This window comes from Panthera leo, chromosome D4 (assembly GCF_018350215.1).
Source record: "Panthera leo isolate Ple1 chromosome D4, P.leo_Ple1_pat1.1, whole genome shotgun sequence".
NCBI classification, from domain to species: Eukaryota; Metazoa; Chordata; class Mammalia; order Carnivora; family Felidae; genus Panthera; species Panthera leo.
This window is the reverse complement of record NC_056691.1, coordinates 39,830,673-39,847,291: the sequence shown is the minus strand read 5'-3', so window position 1 is coordinate 39,847,291 and position 16,619 is coordinate 39,830,673. Positions and strand designations below refer to the sequence as shown.

The following is a 16,619-nucleotide window of genomic DNA, read 5'->3' as shown; positions in this document are numbered from 1 at the left end:
GCAGAGGACTAGCAGGAGCAGAAATAGTTTGCTCCTTTATTGACCTTCTGCCTCCCTCCCCCGGATCCAAGAGTGATTTTGAGAAAATGGCTCACGGATGGCAGCAGTTTGCGCTTGTTACCATTCGCTGTAATAAATAGGTCGCTGGATTTTAAGTGGGGAGTCCATTTAAAGTTGTGGTTTCTCAAGCTATATTTGGGTCACATCTTAAAATCCCTTGTGAGTCAGTCAGTGGAGGATGTCTGTATCTCTAGGGCTGAGAGAACCTGACCGGTTATTACTCGAAAATATTGCAGCATAGCAGTCCATAAAAGTACAAGGGGGAGGGGGCGGGGAATCAAGGTCATTGTGGGTGGGTCATAAATCATAGTGTAAAGTTACAGCCTGAAAGACGACTGAGGATAATTAAGCACAAGTTGTGTCAAATGGATCCTCAGCCTAGGATGCTAATATGTAACCTTTAAAAAGAATTCACTACCTTCCTTGTGGTAGTAATAATAATAATAACAACGAATAATAATAGTTATCATTTGATGACCGCCTGGTATGTGCTGTCCCTGGCTTTTTTGTGTAATGTCTTGTTAAATCCTTCCATTTCTTTAGATTTTACAGATGAAGTCCAGAGCGGTGTTTTATTTTGCTTTAGTTGTGCAACCTCTTAATGGCCAAAAAGATTTTTGAAGAAGAGATGAGGTGAGAAATCAATGGGAAGGAAAGAACTAAATGAGATTTAGTGTAGTGGAAAGAAAAACGACATTCTAGTCCCATTGCTTGTCACAATCTAGCTCTGGGGTCATGGATAGGCCAGTGACCCATGCTGTTTTCTCAGCTATACAACTAAGGAGTTAGGCTAAATTCTTTAAGGCTTATTTTAGCTTTCCCATACTACTTGGCATATGCTACGTTTGTAATTAATTTAAAACCCTTTAACATGCATGTTAAAAGCACATTTTAAGCATATACCTGAAGAAGTATAGGTAAAATTATATCAAAATATAACTAAATATATATTTCCATACTTTCGGAATAGTACGTGGCCTAGTTCTAGAATTCCTCATTGGGGATGTAAAACAATGGGATTATAGCAGGTCCCTTCTGTTAAACGTAACATACTTTAGAAGCTATAATTGGAATAAATGAAACAGAGCGTATTTTCAATGATGGTAACTGTCACACTGCCTATCTCTGGGGTATTTTATTTAATAAAATAAATGCATTTTAAGATGCATCCAAGTAACCACCGGCATAACAGGTAGATTCTAAAGAAGTAATAATCAGTGAATCACAAAATTTTTACTGATTTGCCCACTGCCCGATTTCTGTAACTCATAGGGATTGATTCCGAACCTGTGGAAGAGTGCGTGGATAACATAACGTCACGTGTTAGTGAAGAAACTAATTGAGAAGTCTAGTATTGTCTCCATGGAGCTTTTTTCTGGGATCGAAATGGAGTGTGAGTCAATACAGCCTTTTTCAGCGTAGAACGCTTCATAGTCGTATCAGTATTAACAGGCATAACAGGGAAGGCGGAGGAAAAGCCATTTTTATTACCGGGGACTTGTTCCCCAAGCTCAGTTTTACTTTATATTAAGGCATAAAGGAATTTTATATTGCTTTAGTAAAACATTAGGGCTCAGATTCAGTTTTTCGAGTGCACTAAATATAAATGGCATTTTAACATCCAGTAGAATAATTAGTGCATTTATGCTTCTTATTGAAGTTGAAAATATTTGAACTATTTTGAATCCATGAAAAACACAGGTAAAAGACAAGAAAAGGTGGAAAACCCCCAGTTTTTATTGTAGGCAGCATAGTGACTTTTTTGGTTCAGCATCTTGGGTAAATTGAATAAACCTAGTTATTCACAGATGTGCATACTCTCTCTGCACTGCTCTCTCTGGGGGTTATCTCCCCCAAAATACATTAGTGTGATGGTAGTTTATTTACTTCTCTCCCTCTTTTGATGTACCCTAGGAAAAAGATGGGACTTTTCCAAAGTTTGTCGTTGGCCTTTTAGGTCTCCCATTTGTGCTTTTTCCCTCAGGTAGATTAACCTCATTTAAGAGCCTGAGCAGATATCTGCTCTCTCCATCTACCTGTTACCGCTTCCACAAAAGGGCAGGTTAGGTAAAATTAGTATTTTACCACTCACTGATTAATTTTATTGTAGTTATAACTCAACACGCTCCGTGTGATCTCAACCAGGCTTCTGATTTTAAGCCTTTTATCCCATAATTATGGAATGAAACCTAACCTACTGCAGGGTGTTCAGCTTCAAGCAAGTCAGGAGTGATTTTTTTTTTTCTCGTTTAGTGTTGTTATTTTTTTTTTTTTAGTTTTGAGAGAGAGAAAAAGCGTGAGTGGGGGAGGGGCATAGAGAGAGGAGAGAGAGCGAGAATCCCAAGCAGGCTCCCCATCAGCAGTGAAGAACCTGATGTTGAGCTTAAACTCACAAACTGTGAGATCACGACCTGAGCCAAAGTTGGACACTTGACGAACTGAGCCACCCAGGCACTTGGTCTTTTAGTGTTATTCTTAAACTGAGCCTGCTTTGGTAAAGCTTGGTGTGAAAGACCTCTGATTTAGGGTTTTTTGTTTTTTTATCTTTTCAACCTATCTTGGTGTAGTGGGTGCTAGGGGTAAGTAGCTAGTTTCCCTTCCCCCTTGGAAGAACTTGCCAGGTTCATTTCTGGCTTTTACTGTATCCGAAGGGTTTCCTTGTGCCATGTTTGGAGCCAAAGCTTATCTGTTGTCTTCCGTCCCTGCTCTGCACTCAACTCCAATTCTTTTCTTGTCTTTCCTGGCCCTCTCCCGCATCCCTGCCTTCCTACGTGAAGATTCCCATGCCGACATTTTGTACTGACTGAAGCAACGTTTGGTCTCTTTAATTCGTATCGTCCACACCTTCCGAGCTATTTGTACTTTCTGTTAGGAGATTCTGATGAAGTGTGTCCCTGTAGTGCAGTATTTTTAATAGAGATATTAACTTACCTTTATTTCTCACTCATGAAGCAGGTACACAGAGGAGTAATGGCTCATGTTCAGTTTTGCCTAGAATGGAGTGATTTGAAGACTTGTTCTAGAAGCGGGTTCGTGAGACCACTGATGGCGCAAATGTGTTCTACTTTGACACCTCTGCCCACCACATTTTCACAGAGTCTTCTTGGAGAACTCAGCGTTGAGTCAAAGTTCCTGACTTCACTAACTCATTCTTCACTAATTTCTGAAATTGGGTCCTGATTTGCTCCCATGTTTCCGTCCTTAACTTACCAGCCCAAAGAGATTGGGTTTACAGGTTTTAGTTCAGTCTCTCTGTTTGAGATCAGATCTCTGTTTTTGGTTTTCTGCTTGAAGAGACCTCATGCCAACATGTGGAAAGAAAACTTCTCTCTATGCTTCTAGTACGATACCAGCTGAGCGGCTGGGTCTCCTGAGATTTCTCATCTTTGACAAGTGTTCCCAGATGTTAGCTTTAGAGGAAGTAGAGCTGGGGCGTGGTTAAGTTGTATCACGACTCGATGTTTAAAAATGGGGACCCAGAAACATCTGGAGTTTACAAGACTAGAAGTAAAACTTCTTTTTGTCTCTCTTCCTCTCCTATCCCCACTCCCCTTTCAAGTGACTATTTTGAGAGTTCCTTATCAGTTGTCAGGCAGTTTCTCATTTAAGCGTGATGACAATTCCAGGAGTTATTTTTATCACCATTTTACAGATGGCTAAACTGAAGCTTGAGAAGAAACTGCAGCCTGGAGAGCTAATAAGCTGTGTGAGAATTTGAATGTGGCTCTCTTTTTCGTATCCCCACAGGGTTAATTTCCTACTCTGTTGAAATAAACTGAATACCTATGTGTATTTAAAAAATTGAATTACATCGTTGGCTAATTGTTAGAGACAGCTATAGTCTGATAGTCTAGGTAGAATTATTTAATGTGGCCAATTTTCAGAGTAGATAACATCAGAAGTTAAATGTCTGTATAAATACGTTTAAAAGTATATAGTTGTAACTTTATTTTCAGAAGCAGTTATAAGTTTAGGGGTGCCTGGGTGGCTCAGTCCGTTAAGCGTCTAACTTCGGCTCAGGTCATGATCTCACGGTTGGTGGATTCGAGCCCCGCATCAGGCACTGTGCTGACAGCTCAGAGCCTGGAGCCTGCTTCAGATTCTGTGTCTCCTTCTCTCTGTACCTCCCCTGCTTGCACTCTGCCTCTGTCTCTCTCAAAAATACATAGACATTAAAAAATGTTTTTAAATAAAAATTAAAAAAAAAGCAATTATAAGTTTAAATTTTATATTTTCACATATTAACCATCTCTCTTGGGAACTTTCTGTGGGAAGTTTTATTGTATTCTTTTAGAAATAGCAATGTTAAAAATATTTAATGACCCTTTATAGTTATGAAGCTTTGGTACGTTCTTTGTTATCCCAAAATTACCTGAAGTTTTAAGCCTCGCATTGTTTCTGTCCCACTTAGGTGAGATTTGATTCCGTGATGTCAGTGAGACTGTTGAATTAGATAAAATGTTTATCCCATTTGGATGCTATCTCTGGCTGCAGGGTGGCTGTAATAACTGTAAATGTAGGAGGTGTCCTGGAGTCTAAGCCAGTGAATGACTGCGGTTTGACTCATAGACGGTTGACTTGTGCTATTACCTAATAATACTGACAGGAAGTGCTGTTTTGCTGAAACATTAGGAAGCCACCCTAGAATCCGAGCCATAGCAGCATTATTGACTTAGGCCATGTTTCAGAACATTTTGTTGTGCCACATTTAATTCTGTGTGAGATTTTTTTCTAGAGGAACATGAATACGTCCATTTGCTCTTAGAGTAGCAGCTCCTCTACTTTGTCATTCCATATTTTGTCTCTAAAAATCAAAGGTGCAGGCAAGGAAACCATTCTTAGCTTAGTTCAGAAAGTTAGAGTAGAAACAAATTATATCTGACCATCTGAAAATCATGGACCACAGAGTAATTGATGCTGGGAGAAAATACAGTTACAAAAATCTATACAGGGAATGGAAATGATAATGATTTTGGTGTATTTTTCACATCCTCAGTATGTAACAGTTTCCTTTTGCTTTGGTAAGCAGTATGCTTAACAAACTTGTAACTTGTTTATTTCCTGTTTTGGAGAATGGTACCACCCTCTACATAGTCCCTAAGCGGAAAACTTGGGAGCCATCCTACAGTCTGCCCTTTGATTCCAAATGATCACCAAGTTCTATCAGTTTTACTTATTAAATGTTTTTAAGTTTATGTATTTATTTTGAGACAGAGAGAGAGCATGCGAGCAGGGGAGGGGCAGAGAGGGAGAGAGAGAGAGAGAGAATCTCAAGCAGTCTCTGCTCTGTCAGCACAGAGCCTGACGCGGGGCTCGATCTCACGAATCATGGGATCAGGACCTGAGCCAAGATCAAGAGTTGGCTGCTTAACCGACTGAGCCACCCAGGTGCCCTAGTTTTACTCGTTAAATTCTTAATCTGCCCTTTTTCACATGCCCCCTGTCTTAAGTGTTCCTTCTTCACCCCCTCCTCTCCGCACCCCCCTTCTAAGTAACTGCTGTTGTGGCCTTATCATGTACCCTCCTTTCTCACCTGGGTGACCAGTAGCTTATTTTATATAGTCAGTTTTGGAGCACTATCCATCCGCCCAAGTCCATTCTTCATAGCATGGCTGTTCTTTCCAAGGTGCAGACTTCATCATGGTATTCTTCTCCCTGAAATCCTACAGTGATTTCCCACTCTGCTAAGTGCAAAGTCCAGACTCCTTGGCATAGTTTAACAGTGTTTTTCACTGAGATCACTCGTTTCTTGTGGGTCATGAAATCACTTGAGTGGGCTGTGACTAGAATTATGTATGTATTTAAAATGAACTAGAATAAAATAGAAGAACAGTATCGGAGTACATCACGTATATTAAATAGACTTTTTCAATCATGTATTTCATATAATCAGAGTGTCAAACATTTATATTTCTGTGTGTACTGATGTTGTAATGAAATATATTTCTTGGAGTTGAGTGTGCTCAGAAGGTTAAACGTGTTTTACATCATTCTATGTGCAATGACCAGGCATTTCACTTTACTAAGGTTTTCTCTGCCTGCTTTTGTACTTTTGCTTCTTTTGCTCCCGTGGTCAGAAGAGCCTCCGTTCTTTGACGAGCTAAGTCACAGGTTTACTCTCTCCAGAAACCTTTTCCTGATGGCAACTTACCATGAGAAATGCATTCTGTATTGCCACCTTGTATGCACATAAATACTCGCACAACTGAAAAAAGTTCCATGAGCCAATACCCATCTTCTGTGAGATGCATTCTTGCCCTCTTGCCCCCTATCTTATGTTGTCTTACATGGTATCGATCTTGTCTGTTTACTAGTCCGTCTCCATTGAGGATGGGGCCCATCTCTTTTTTATCTGTATCCAGTGCAGAGGCATAATGTATAGTCAATAGATGTTAATTGAATTAGTGAAATACTGAATTGGTGTATGTATATTATCTAGAACTCTCTACAGTATTATTATTTAAGCTTGAACTATAGAAGCTAACTTTTATGGTTGATTCTCTTAACGGTTCATTATAGGAGGATAACTTTTCCTTACAGCATTTTAAACTAAAACTTGCTTCTATTTTAAACTCTTCATTTTATGTTTATCAGGTGCAATTGGATAGTTCTAGCCTCACATCTTGATAGACATTACATTGCATCTTGTCTCATGAGTGATCTCAGAATCTGTTGTCATTTTGTGCTTTGTGGTCAAGAGTTTGATGAAGCCCAAATGTTGGACACAGGATACTAATTTGATTTTATGGGAACTGGGTGGTTTCAAAAGAGAGAACTTTCATGTATGATGGAAATCAAGTGCAGATTTTGGGGGGGATGGGGTGGGAAATGAAAACAAAGTCAGGTGAAATGGAGTTCTCTTACTTCTGACTTTAAAACCTTTGTAATTGACATTTTCACAGTCAGAATATTTTAGCGGCTTATAATTTTTATCTTTTGTGAGAGATCATTATTTGTTAAATCATTAATAGATTCTCATGGAGAACGGTTATTGAGGAGAGATCCATTTGTTGGGATGTAATTAACAAAAGAATGAATCAAGATAAAACCTCTAAATGCAAGTACCAGAAAAATTACAACACGTCTTGGTGAATTTCCAATTGGTAAGTCTACATTTAATTTTATGCGGGAATATGCTTCTGTATTATGTGTCTTAGTATCCTTAAAGTCTTATGTTTAGATACATTAAATAATTGTTCATTTCTAAAAATAACTGTAGTTACATTATGTTTATTTAAAACCTTTCATATTAAATTTTAGTTAGACATTTTCTTAAATAAGAAATTTCTTTTTCCATGAGAAAAGTAATTTGTACATAATATGAATTTCAAAAACATTTTCTGAATTACAAATCTGATATGGCTTGCAGCTGATGCTTCTGCACTACATTTAAAAAAATACTAATTTTAAAACCACTTAATATAAGGGTAATAAGTATGGTGATAACGAGAGACTTAAATATTTTGTGTATAAGGTTGTGGTGTCTAATCAGACTCCCTCAGCTTTCTTTATTTTTCAGTTGGTGGAAAAGAATTTATAAGTACATATGTTTATTAATAAACTTAGAAGAACCCATAATCCATACATAGAAAGTGAGAGCTTTCTTCTCACTACTGTGTCCTTCGTAAGCCCAGTGATAACCACTCGTGTTAACAGGTTGGTGGATGTGTTTTCTTCTATACTTTTTTACTTACACACACATGTTATTTTTTAAATAGTTTATTTATTTTGAGAGAGAGACAGGGAGAGACAGACAGACAGACAGACAGACCCAAGAGGGCCCCATGCTGTCAGCGCAGTGCCCGATGCGGGGCTCAAACTCATGAACTGTGAGATCATGACCTGAGCCGGAATGAAGAGTCGGACGCTTAACTGCCTGAGCCTCCCAGGCACCCCTATGTTTTTTTTTGACAAAAAACAATAATGCCATACAAACTTTTCTGTAATTTGCTTTCCCCTGTAACATTTACATTTGAAAAATTTTAAACACAAGAGTTGAAAAAATTTTATAGTGTAACATCTGAATATCCCTCACCTAGATAATAACTAATGTTTTATTAAGCTTCATCACATGCTCATCCATCTCTTGGTCCATCTGACAATCCACTTTATTATTTTTTTTTGGCTCCGTTTCATAGTAAATTGAAGATATCAGTACATTTCTTCCACTCCCTCCCCGATACTTCGGCCTGTGTATCATTAACTAGAATTCAGTATTGGTTTATAGGGTTTTTTAAAAGGTATATTTACATACCATGAAATGCACCAGTCTTAAGTGTACATTTGCTGACTTTTGACAGATTCATAACCTGTGGATCTCAGACTCCTATCAAGATAGAGATCTTTATGAGGGAACCAGAAAGTTCCCTTTGTGCCTTTTCTTGTCTATCATTCTCCTCCTCTCCTCCAGGAAACCCCTGTTAAGCTTTTTCTCATATAACTTGCATTCTTTCATTCAGCACTTTGTGGGGGTAGCCCTGTGCCGATCTAGATCTACCTCCTTTTCTCCTTTCTTTTTTTCTTATAAAATTGTGGTAGCTTGGGGGTACCTGGGTGGCTCAGTCGGTTAAGCATCCAACTTCGGCTCAGGTCACCATCTCACGGTTCGGGAGTTCGAGCCCTGCATCAGGCTCTCTGCTGTCAGCAAGAAGCCCGCTCAGATCCTCTTTTCCCCCCTTCTCTCTGCCCCTCCCTTGCTCGCGCTCTCTCTCTCAAAAATAAACATAAAAAAAATTAAAATTGCAGTAGCTTGGAAATAGTCTACACCTTGGAGGTCTCATAGTTTATTTGACCATCCCCCTCCCTCTTCGTGAACATTGAAGTTGTGCCATATCTTTACGATTACGAAAGGCACTGTGTACAACACCGCGAATGTATATCTACCTCTACACTCTGATGAGTACCTTGGTAGCTATGACTAGAAATAAACTACTGGGTCAAAGAGTTTGACATTTTAATAGAGACTCCTAAATTGCCCTCTGAAGATGATTGTATCAGTTTACATGCATACCAGCAATGGGTGAGAGTGTCCTCTTCTGTACTCTCTCTCAAGACTGGATAATCCGTCTTTCTAAAAGGTTTTGAATACAAGGGATGAAAAATAGGCCTAGTTATTTCACATTTTCCTCATCAGTAATGATAAGCGACTGAATTTTTTTCCTTTGTGAATTGCTTCTCTATGTATTTACTTCATATGCCTCTTACCAGTCATACGTTGTAATCTTTTTGTTTAATGTTTATTTATTTATTTTGAGAGAGTCAGAGAGAGATGGCACACACAGGGGAGGCGCAGAGAGAGAGGGGGGGAGAGAGAGAATCCCAAGCAGGCTCTGCACTATCAGTGCAGAGCCCCATGCAGGGCTCGAACTCCCGAACTGTGAGATCGTAGCCTGAGCCGAAACCAAGAGTTGGATGGACAGTTAACTGACTGAGCCACCCAGGTGCCCTGTTGTAATGTTTTTTTAAAAGGGATGCTGTATCTTTTAACTTCGTCTTTGGTGTGTTTTAGGCTTCACAAATTTTAATCCTCATGTGGTTACGCTTCACTTATGGGTCTTGTTTGTGAAGGTCTTACTCATTCTGAGATTATAAAACCACTTGCTGTTTTCGTCTACTACTTTTGCTTTTTATTTGGCATTTGGAAGAGAAAAATCACCGTGAACTGAGGTGACAGGAAGAATTTCATAGGGAGAGTGAGATTCAAATTGACCTTGAATTATGACTTGAATTTAAATAGAAGTAAGCAAAATAATAGGGCCATTTCGGATAGGAAGAATGAGAGAAGGAATATTTTTTTCATATTCACGAACAGTCATAAGACCAGTGGCTGAGGCGGAGAGTCCTATAAAACTGGAAGTTTCGAGCTCACATTTCTAGATTTCCTGTAAATACTTTTGGCCAATTTTTATCATTTTCTGAAATGTGCATTTTGATGTTATCATTTTCTGTCATATAATAGTTTTCCAAATCCCTTTCTTTTCCGAGTGACTCGAATATTCTTCCCGAGGAAAATACATGGTAAAATTTAGTTGCCTGAAAAGGCAAGAAAAGAAAGGTGGTTTCCTACTAGAATGGCTTGAGTGTTGTAAATATTTATGTAGTCTGGTTTATTAGAGTTGAATTATAATATCTTTTAAAAAAGTTTGTGCGGTAGTAATTTACATCATTATTGAAGTTAGTCACGGCACTCAAGTCGAGTTACCAGATAGCAATCTTCAAAAATGTTGAAGTACCAGTAGGTCTACTAAGTTACATCAAAGTTTGAGTCATGAGCTCACCATTTAATGTACCAATTAGCATGTTCGAATCTCTAGCTAATGAAAGTATTTTACAAATGCCACCCTGGAGACCGAACAGCAGCAGTGTGTTCAGTTCGGTTGTGGGTCAGGATGCGTAATAGTTTCTGTTCAGCCGGAAGCCACGCCTGGTGGATATTAAGCGAGTGGAGTGACCCTACAACTCTGCCAGTTACGTGTCTCTGGTTGTAACCTGATTTGGAGCTCTGGGAAGACTGCTGTTTGCTTCTGGACAGTCTAGGCTGTAAGGCTTATGTGGCACTAATTTTCGCTTATCAGGTATTTAAAAAAACAAAACAAAACATTCACCATCTCATTCATTGTTTTCTTTGTCTATCCTTGGCTTACTTTTCCTTGGGGATGCTTACTCTTTTAGAGCTTGTTGTCTGTATCTTTTACATGCAGGAAGAAAAGACACATTTAACTATACTTTTCAGTATCTAGTATTTTCAGTTGTGAGAAATCTCTTGCAAGAAAAAATGTATTATTTTCTGGTAGAGGAGACTACAGACAGTTCAAAAAAATGAATGAGTAACAGTTCTGCTAGTTGTTTTGCTGGCTTGTCTGCTTTTCCGTTTCTAATATTAATACATTTAGAAATAAGTAATGAAAGGATCCTGTTCTCTGTAATTATTGGAATTCATGGTCTGTTTTCCAGTCCCGAATGGAACTGAAACATTGCAAGAAAGAAGGTACATGAAGTTAATAATATTGAACATGTTGAGAAACAGAGCCTTCTGTCATTTCTTTTAGCACTTGATGGTTGGCAAGACTTTAAAAATAAACATTGTTTTTAATGTTTCTCATTTTAACTACGTAGACAGCATACCATTTGTATTTGAGCTCCTTCGGTTTTTAAAATGACGATACCCAGTGTACTCTGTGACTTTCCTCACTTTAATGATCCCGATAGGTCTTTTAATTTTCTAATTAAAAGGTAATGGAGTTCAACTTTTACTTTTTTAGGGCCTGGACACTTTTTCCTATTTTAGAATTCATACGTAAGGACCAGATCTGATTTAAACAGTTGGGTTGTGTTATATTTGAGTTCTTGCCTTTTTTTCTGTGGCTCCAGTATTTGCATGTTCTGAGGACGAGAGGATCAGGGTATTACTTTAAAATGAGCTAATCCTAAATCTTTTTTCATAAAGAACATTGGCAAGACGTCTGAAGGGGTGGTACCCTGAGTCTCTTCATCTGATGATAGTAAGGGATGAAAATCTGGGAGTCATTCTGGACTCTCTCCTCTGTAACTCCTAATATCCATTCAATTAGTAAAACATACTGGGATGATTGTAACTGTTTTCTCACTTGATCTCTTCTCCAAACCTAATTTTGGCTTTTGCCCTTTCTTAGCCTCACTGATCTCTAATTTGATCCTCGACACTAGAGCGTCGATAATTTTTTTTTTAAGTATAAATGTCATTATGCTAACTTCCTTGCTTCAGTAGCTTTCCAGTGCCTAAGAATGAAGCGTCAGCATTGTAACATGGCGTCTTTATGCCATGATGTAGCCCCTTACTTCTCATCACTCACTCTCCACTGAGAGCTTTATGATTTGTGATGGCAGTTTGTAACACTGCCTACAATTTTTGTCGTCTATACCTCCTGCTCTTCCTTCTGCTTGCAGTATTGTCACTTCTCTCTCTCTCTTTTTTTTAATTTTTAATTTAATTAATTTTTTGAGAGAGTGTAAAGTAGGTATGGGCAGAGAGAGAAGGGGACAGAGGATCCAAAGTGGGCTCTGCACTGACAGGCTGACAGCAGTGAGCCCGACCTGGGGCTTGAACTCACAAACCATGAGATCATGACCTGAGCCAAAGTCAGACACTCAACCAACTGAGTCACCTGGGGTCCCCTTAATTTTTTATTTGAGAGAGAGAGAGTGCGCGAGAGAGTGAGCAAGTATGGAAGGGGGGCAGAGGGAGAGAGAGAGAAGCCCAAGCAGGTTCCACACACTTAGTGTGGAGCCTGACGAGGGGCTCAATCCCATGACCCTGAGATCAGGACCTGAGCTGAAATCAAGAGTCAAACGCTCAACCGTCTGAGCCACCCAGGGGCCCCTGAGTAACATTTACTCATCTTTTAAAACTGAACTCATATTTTACCAGTTACAGGAAGTCTTGCCCTAATTTACCTAGTCTCCATCCTCTATGCCTCTGGTGACATCTTGTCCACATCTCTGGAACTTAGCATGTTCTATTAAATCTTATGATTCTTTCCCCCACTAGGCTATTGGTTTCTTTAAGCAAAGACAATGTCTCGTTCATCACTGTACCTATAATAACTTGTATAGAGTGGAGGCTCCGTGAATAAATTTGTTGAACTGAGTTCAACTCCTTGCCCTAACGTTGAAGTCTTAGGGAAGCTTTTGGATCATCTGTTCCTCGAGATCGGTCAGCTCTATCAGAGACACCTGGGAAGCATTTTAAACCCTTTTATTGGTTTTTGAGCTTTACTCCATAGGAATTATGATTCAGTAGATCTGGAATGAGGCTTGTGAATAAGTATTTTTAAAAAGCTCCTCAGTTGATTCTGGTTTGTTTACAGGTTTGAGAAACATTGTCCTGGTTATTATTGTGTTATTCCGTTGTATTTTCTATAAAAGGTGCCCCCTTGACCTTATATAGTAATTTATTGTTTAAGCTTATAAATTATATCTACTAAGGTAGGGATATATTTTACATCACTTTTTTGGTACCATAAATATTTTTAACACTCATATGAAAAAAGCCCCATTTAAATAGGGGTCTCCTTTTTTTTTTTTTTTTTTTTCCTTTTCAAATTTGTACTTAATTCTTGTTAGTTAACATACAGTGCAATATTGGTTTCAGGAGTAGAATTCAGTGGTTCATCACTTACATACAACACCCAGTGCTCATCCCAACAAGTGCCCCTTAATACCCATCCCCTCTCTAGCCCATCCCCCACCTATCTCCCTTATCAACCATCAGTTCTCTATCTCTAAGAGTCTCTTATGGTTTGTTGCCCTCTCTCTTCCCCACCCCCCTGCCCACGTTCCTTGGTTTTGTTTCTTAAATTCCACATAGGAGTGAAATCATATGGTATTTGTCTTTCTCTGGCTAACTTATTTCGCTTAACATAATACACTCTAGCTCTATCCATGTCATGGCAAATGGCAAGGTTTCGTTCTTTTTGATGGCTGAGTAATATTCCATTGTATATGTATGTACACCACATGTTTTTTATCTGTTCTTCAGTCGATGGACATTTTTGGGCTCCCTCCATCATTTGGCTGTTGTTGATAATGCTGCTATAAACATTGGGGTGCATGTACTCCCTTCGAATTTGTATTTTTGTATCCTTTAGGTAAATACCAAGTAGTGTAATTGCTGAATCATAGGGTAGTTCTATTTTTAACTTTTTGAGGAACCTCCATACTGTTCCCCAGAGTGTCTGCACCAGTTTGCGTTCCCACCAGTGGTGCAAGATGGTTCCCCTTTCTCCACATTCTTGCCAGCATTTTAAACAGGAGTCTTCTTGAGTTGATAGTAATAAGATTAGTTGGGCTTCGTTCCATGAATTTAAATATTTTTGGCAATTTGTAATTCCTTTTTGCTTTTCATTAAAATTTTTTAAAATGATTTTTTAAGCGTTATATTGTGACTTAAACTAAATTGCACAAATCTTAAGTGTACAGCTCCGTGAATTTTTACATGTGTATGTACCCTTGAAGCACCACCTAGGTCAAGATACAGAACATTACTAGCCCCTCAAAGTTTCCCTTATGTCCTTTTCTAGTTAGTAAACACCCCTCCCACCACAACATGACCACTATTTTGACTTGTGTGAGCATCCGTTAGTGTTACGATTAAAAGTTCTAAAAAATCTGGCACATATCTTTTGACCTGTGTCTCATTTGTCTTGGGTTAACCTGTGGAATTACGGGGTTCAGGACAGACTTGGGTTTAACTTCAGAAGGTATTGCCAGTTTACACTCCCATGATAGCCGATTCATAGTGGGAGCCAGAATTAAATTATGTGAAACTTATGATGAAACTTGAATGTCCGAAAGTTCTCTGTTTTCCAGTGTGTTTCATTTTGTCAAAAATATGCAAAGAAAACTCCACGTCATTTTATAGTTGCCAGGAATGTAGTTTTGTTTTAGTCAAATGATTTTTTCTATATAAGTAATTTTTTTCTTTCTTACCTCTCCTTAGGGTCGTCTTCCTTGTGGGTTGGCAGGCAGTTGTAGGACTGCAAAATGGGTCTTCGGATTCACTTTGTTGTTGACCCACATGGTTGGTGCTGCATGGGTTTGATTGTCTTTGTCTGGTTATACAATATTGTCTTAATTCCCAAAATTGTCCTCTTTCCTCACTATGAAGAAGGACATATTCCAGGCATATTAATAATAAGTAAGTTTCTGATCTTTATTTCTTTTTATTATTAAAGAATTTTCTCATTGTGAATGTATTTGGAGTATAGTGCCACTATGATAACCTTTCTTTTAGTATTGGTGTTATTCATGTTATTTACTAAATTATGGAAGTTTTAAAAAGACTGGCTTTTCTCTATTTTTCAGGGTTAGATAAATGTGGTCATCTCCATATCTAACTCTGCAAAACATATGAAGTTCATTTTGTTTAAAATGAAACTGGCACATTACTGCTATTTTGTGTGTGTCTGTGTATTTTTAATGTGTTTCTATTATGTACTTATTTCAAATGTGGAAGGAGTTTTCATAATGAAGATGGTATATATTACAGAAACGAGAATTTCATGATGCAAAAATTATTACGATGTTGTTTATGATAACGCTTTGAACTTCTGGATAATGATTTTCTGCTCTAGTTCATTTAGTGCTGGCTTGCTTATGATTAAAAGAATAAGATTGAAAATGATATATTTTACATGTACATGGATGGCATTTACAGTTACCTTGTACATTATGTCATTTCGACCTCACAAGTGCTGTGGGTGATACGCTCTCTGTGGTACAAGGGATAAAACCGATCGGTACCATGCAGTCAGCCCTGGGGTTAGCGCTCAGACCAAGTTTCCTATTACAGGTGCATTGCCTTCTCTTCACAGCCCCGCCCCCACCTCCGCCAAATGCCTATTTTTTATTCATTTAAAAGGCAGAATTATAATGAATGGATCTATTTTTCCTTACTGCTATTTTTCTAGTTACTCTTAAAAACTCAAAATTTCTAGATTCTTTATTTTCACATTACGTAAATATTTTAAGGTCTAGTGAAAGGAGCAATCGAATGTCACTAACTCAAGGTAATTTTGAAGCTAGCCAGTTGGAGGCATGAAAAAGTTTAATTGTAGGATAGGTTTTAAAATGCTGCTTTGATTCTGTCACATATAGTACATGCAGTAATTAAAAGGGAACCCATTCATTTATGCCATTATTGACAAGGAATTTGTTAATAAAAACATCTGATTTATAACAAGTTTGTCAGTTATTATGCAAAATAATATTTAAAGATAATACGTTTGAGAAAGTTCTCATGGCAGTATTATTTGATGAATGAAATGAAATGGATCATTTAACTTTTCCATTTTAGTTTTTGAAAATTATCCTGATGGCATTAATGAAAATACACATTTAAACTTTAAATATGCTTCTTGATAAAATGTTTTGAAGAATAAATGCCTCATTTACTTACTTAACTTTCTTATTTATTTCAAAGTATTCTATGGCATTGCCATATTTTGTCTGGTTGCTTTAGTGAGGGCCTCAATAACTGACCCAGGAAGACTCCCTGAGAACCCTAAGATTCCACATGGAGGTACGATACTCTTCAGATTTATCAATTTGACTATACCTGCATTATTATCTTTGTGAATGCATTTTATAGCCTTTAGTATGTACTAATTACATATGTCCTCTACGAGCTCTCAAGTCTTTTCTCAACTGTCTCCGTTCTAGATTTCTTTCTTTATAGTTGTAAATGCCAGCTGACTCCTGTATCCCCTACTCTCTGACTCTTCTGTGTAGTTTACTTGTTTGCTTGTTTTTCTCTCCTCCCACACTACATCTGTATAGCCTGTGTGAGGGTGTAGATTTGTTATTTCGTTTTCTTCCTCGGTTCGGTGCTGTATCCTTAGTGCCCGTCTCTGTCATTTGGTAGATGCTGGGTAAACACTGGTGAGTGATATATAATTACCTGATATATCTTTATTTCATAAAGGGATCTTTTTGATCGTGTCCCTCACTTCGTGCATGATATTATAAATAGAATATTGCTTAGAGTCAATATTTGTGGTTTAATGATACTATTGCCTGTGTTT

At 38.1% G+C, this 16,619-nt stretch overlaps 1 protein-coding gene across 10 annotated transcripts in view; it reads left to right on the top strand.

Moving 5' to 3' along the window:
* ZDHHC21 (zinc finger DHHC-type palmitoyltransferase 21) overlaps positions 1–16,619 on the top strand; it is a 68,515-nt gene that overhangs the window by 559 nt on the left and 51,337 nt on the right. Inside the window, exons 2-7 of one of the 10 annotated variants that reach the window (XM_042911943.1) lie at positions 604–693; positions 1,333–1,453; positions 7,032–7,163; positions 7,580–7,716; positions 14,537–14,734; positions 16,019–16,117. In XM_042911943.1, the coding sequence (XP_042767877.1) occupies positions 14,581–14,734; positions 16,019–16,117 (253 nt within the window). In that variant the 5' untranslated portion in view covers positions 604–693; positions 1,333–1,453; positions 7,032–7,163; positions 7,580–7,716; positions 14,537–14,580. The other 9 variants (XM_042911951.1, XM_042911949.1, XM_042911947.1 and 6 more) reach the window with 9 other exon arrangements.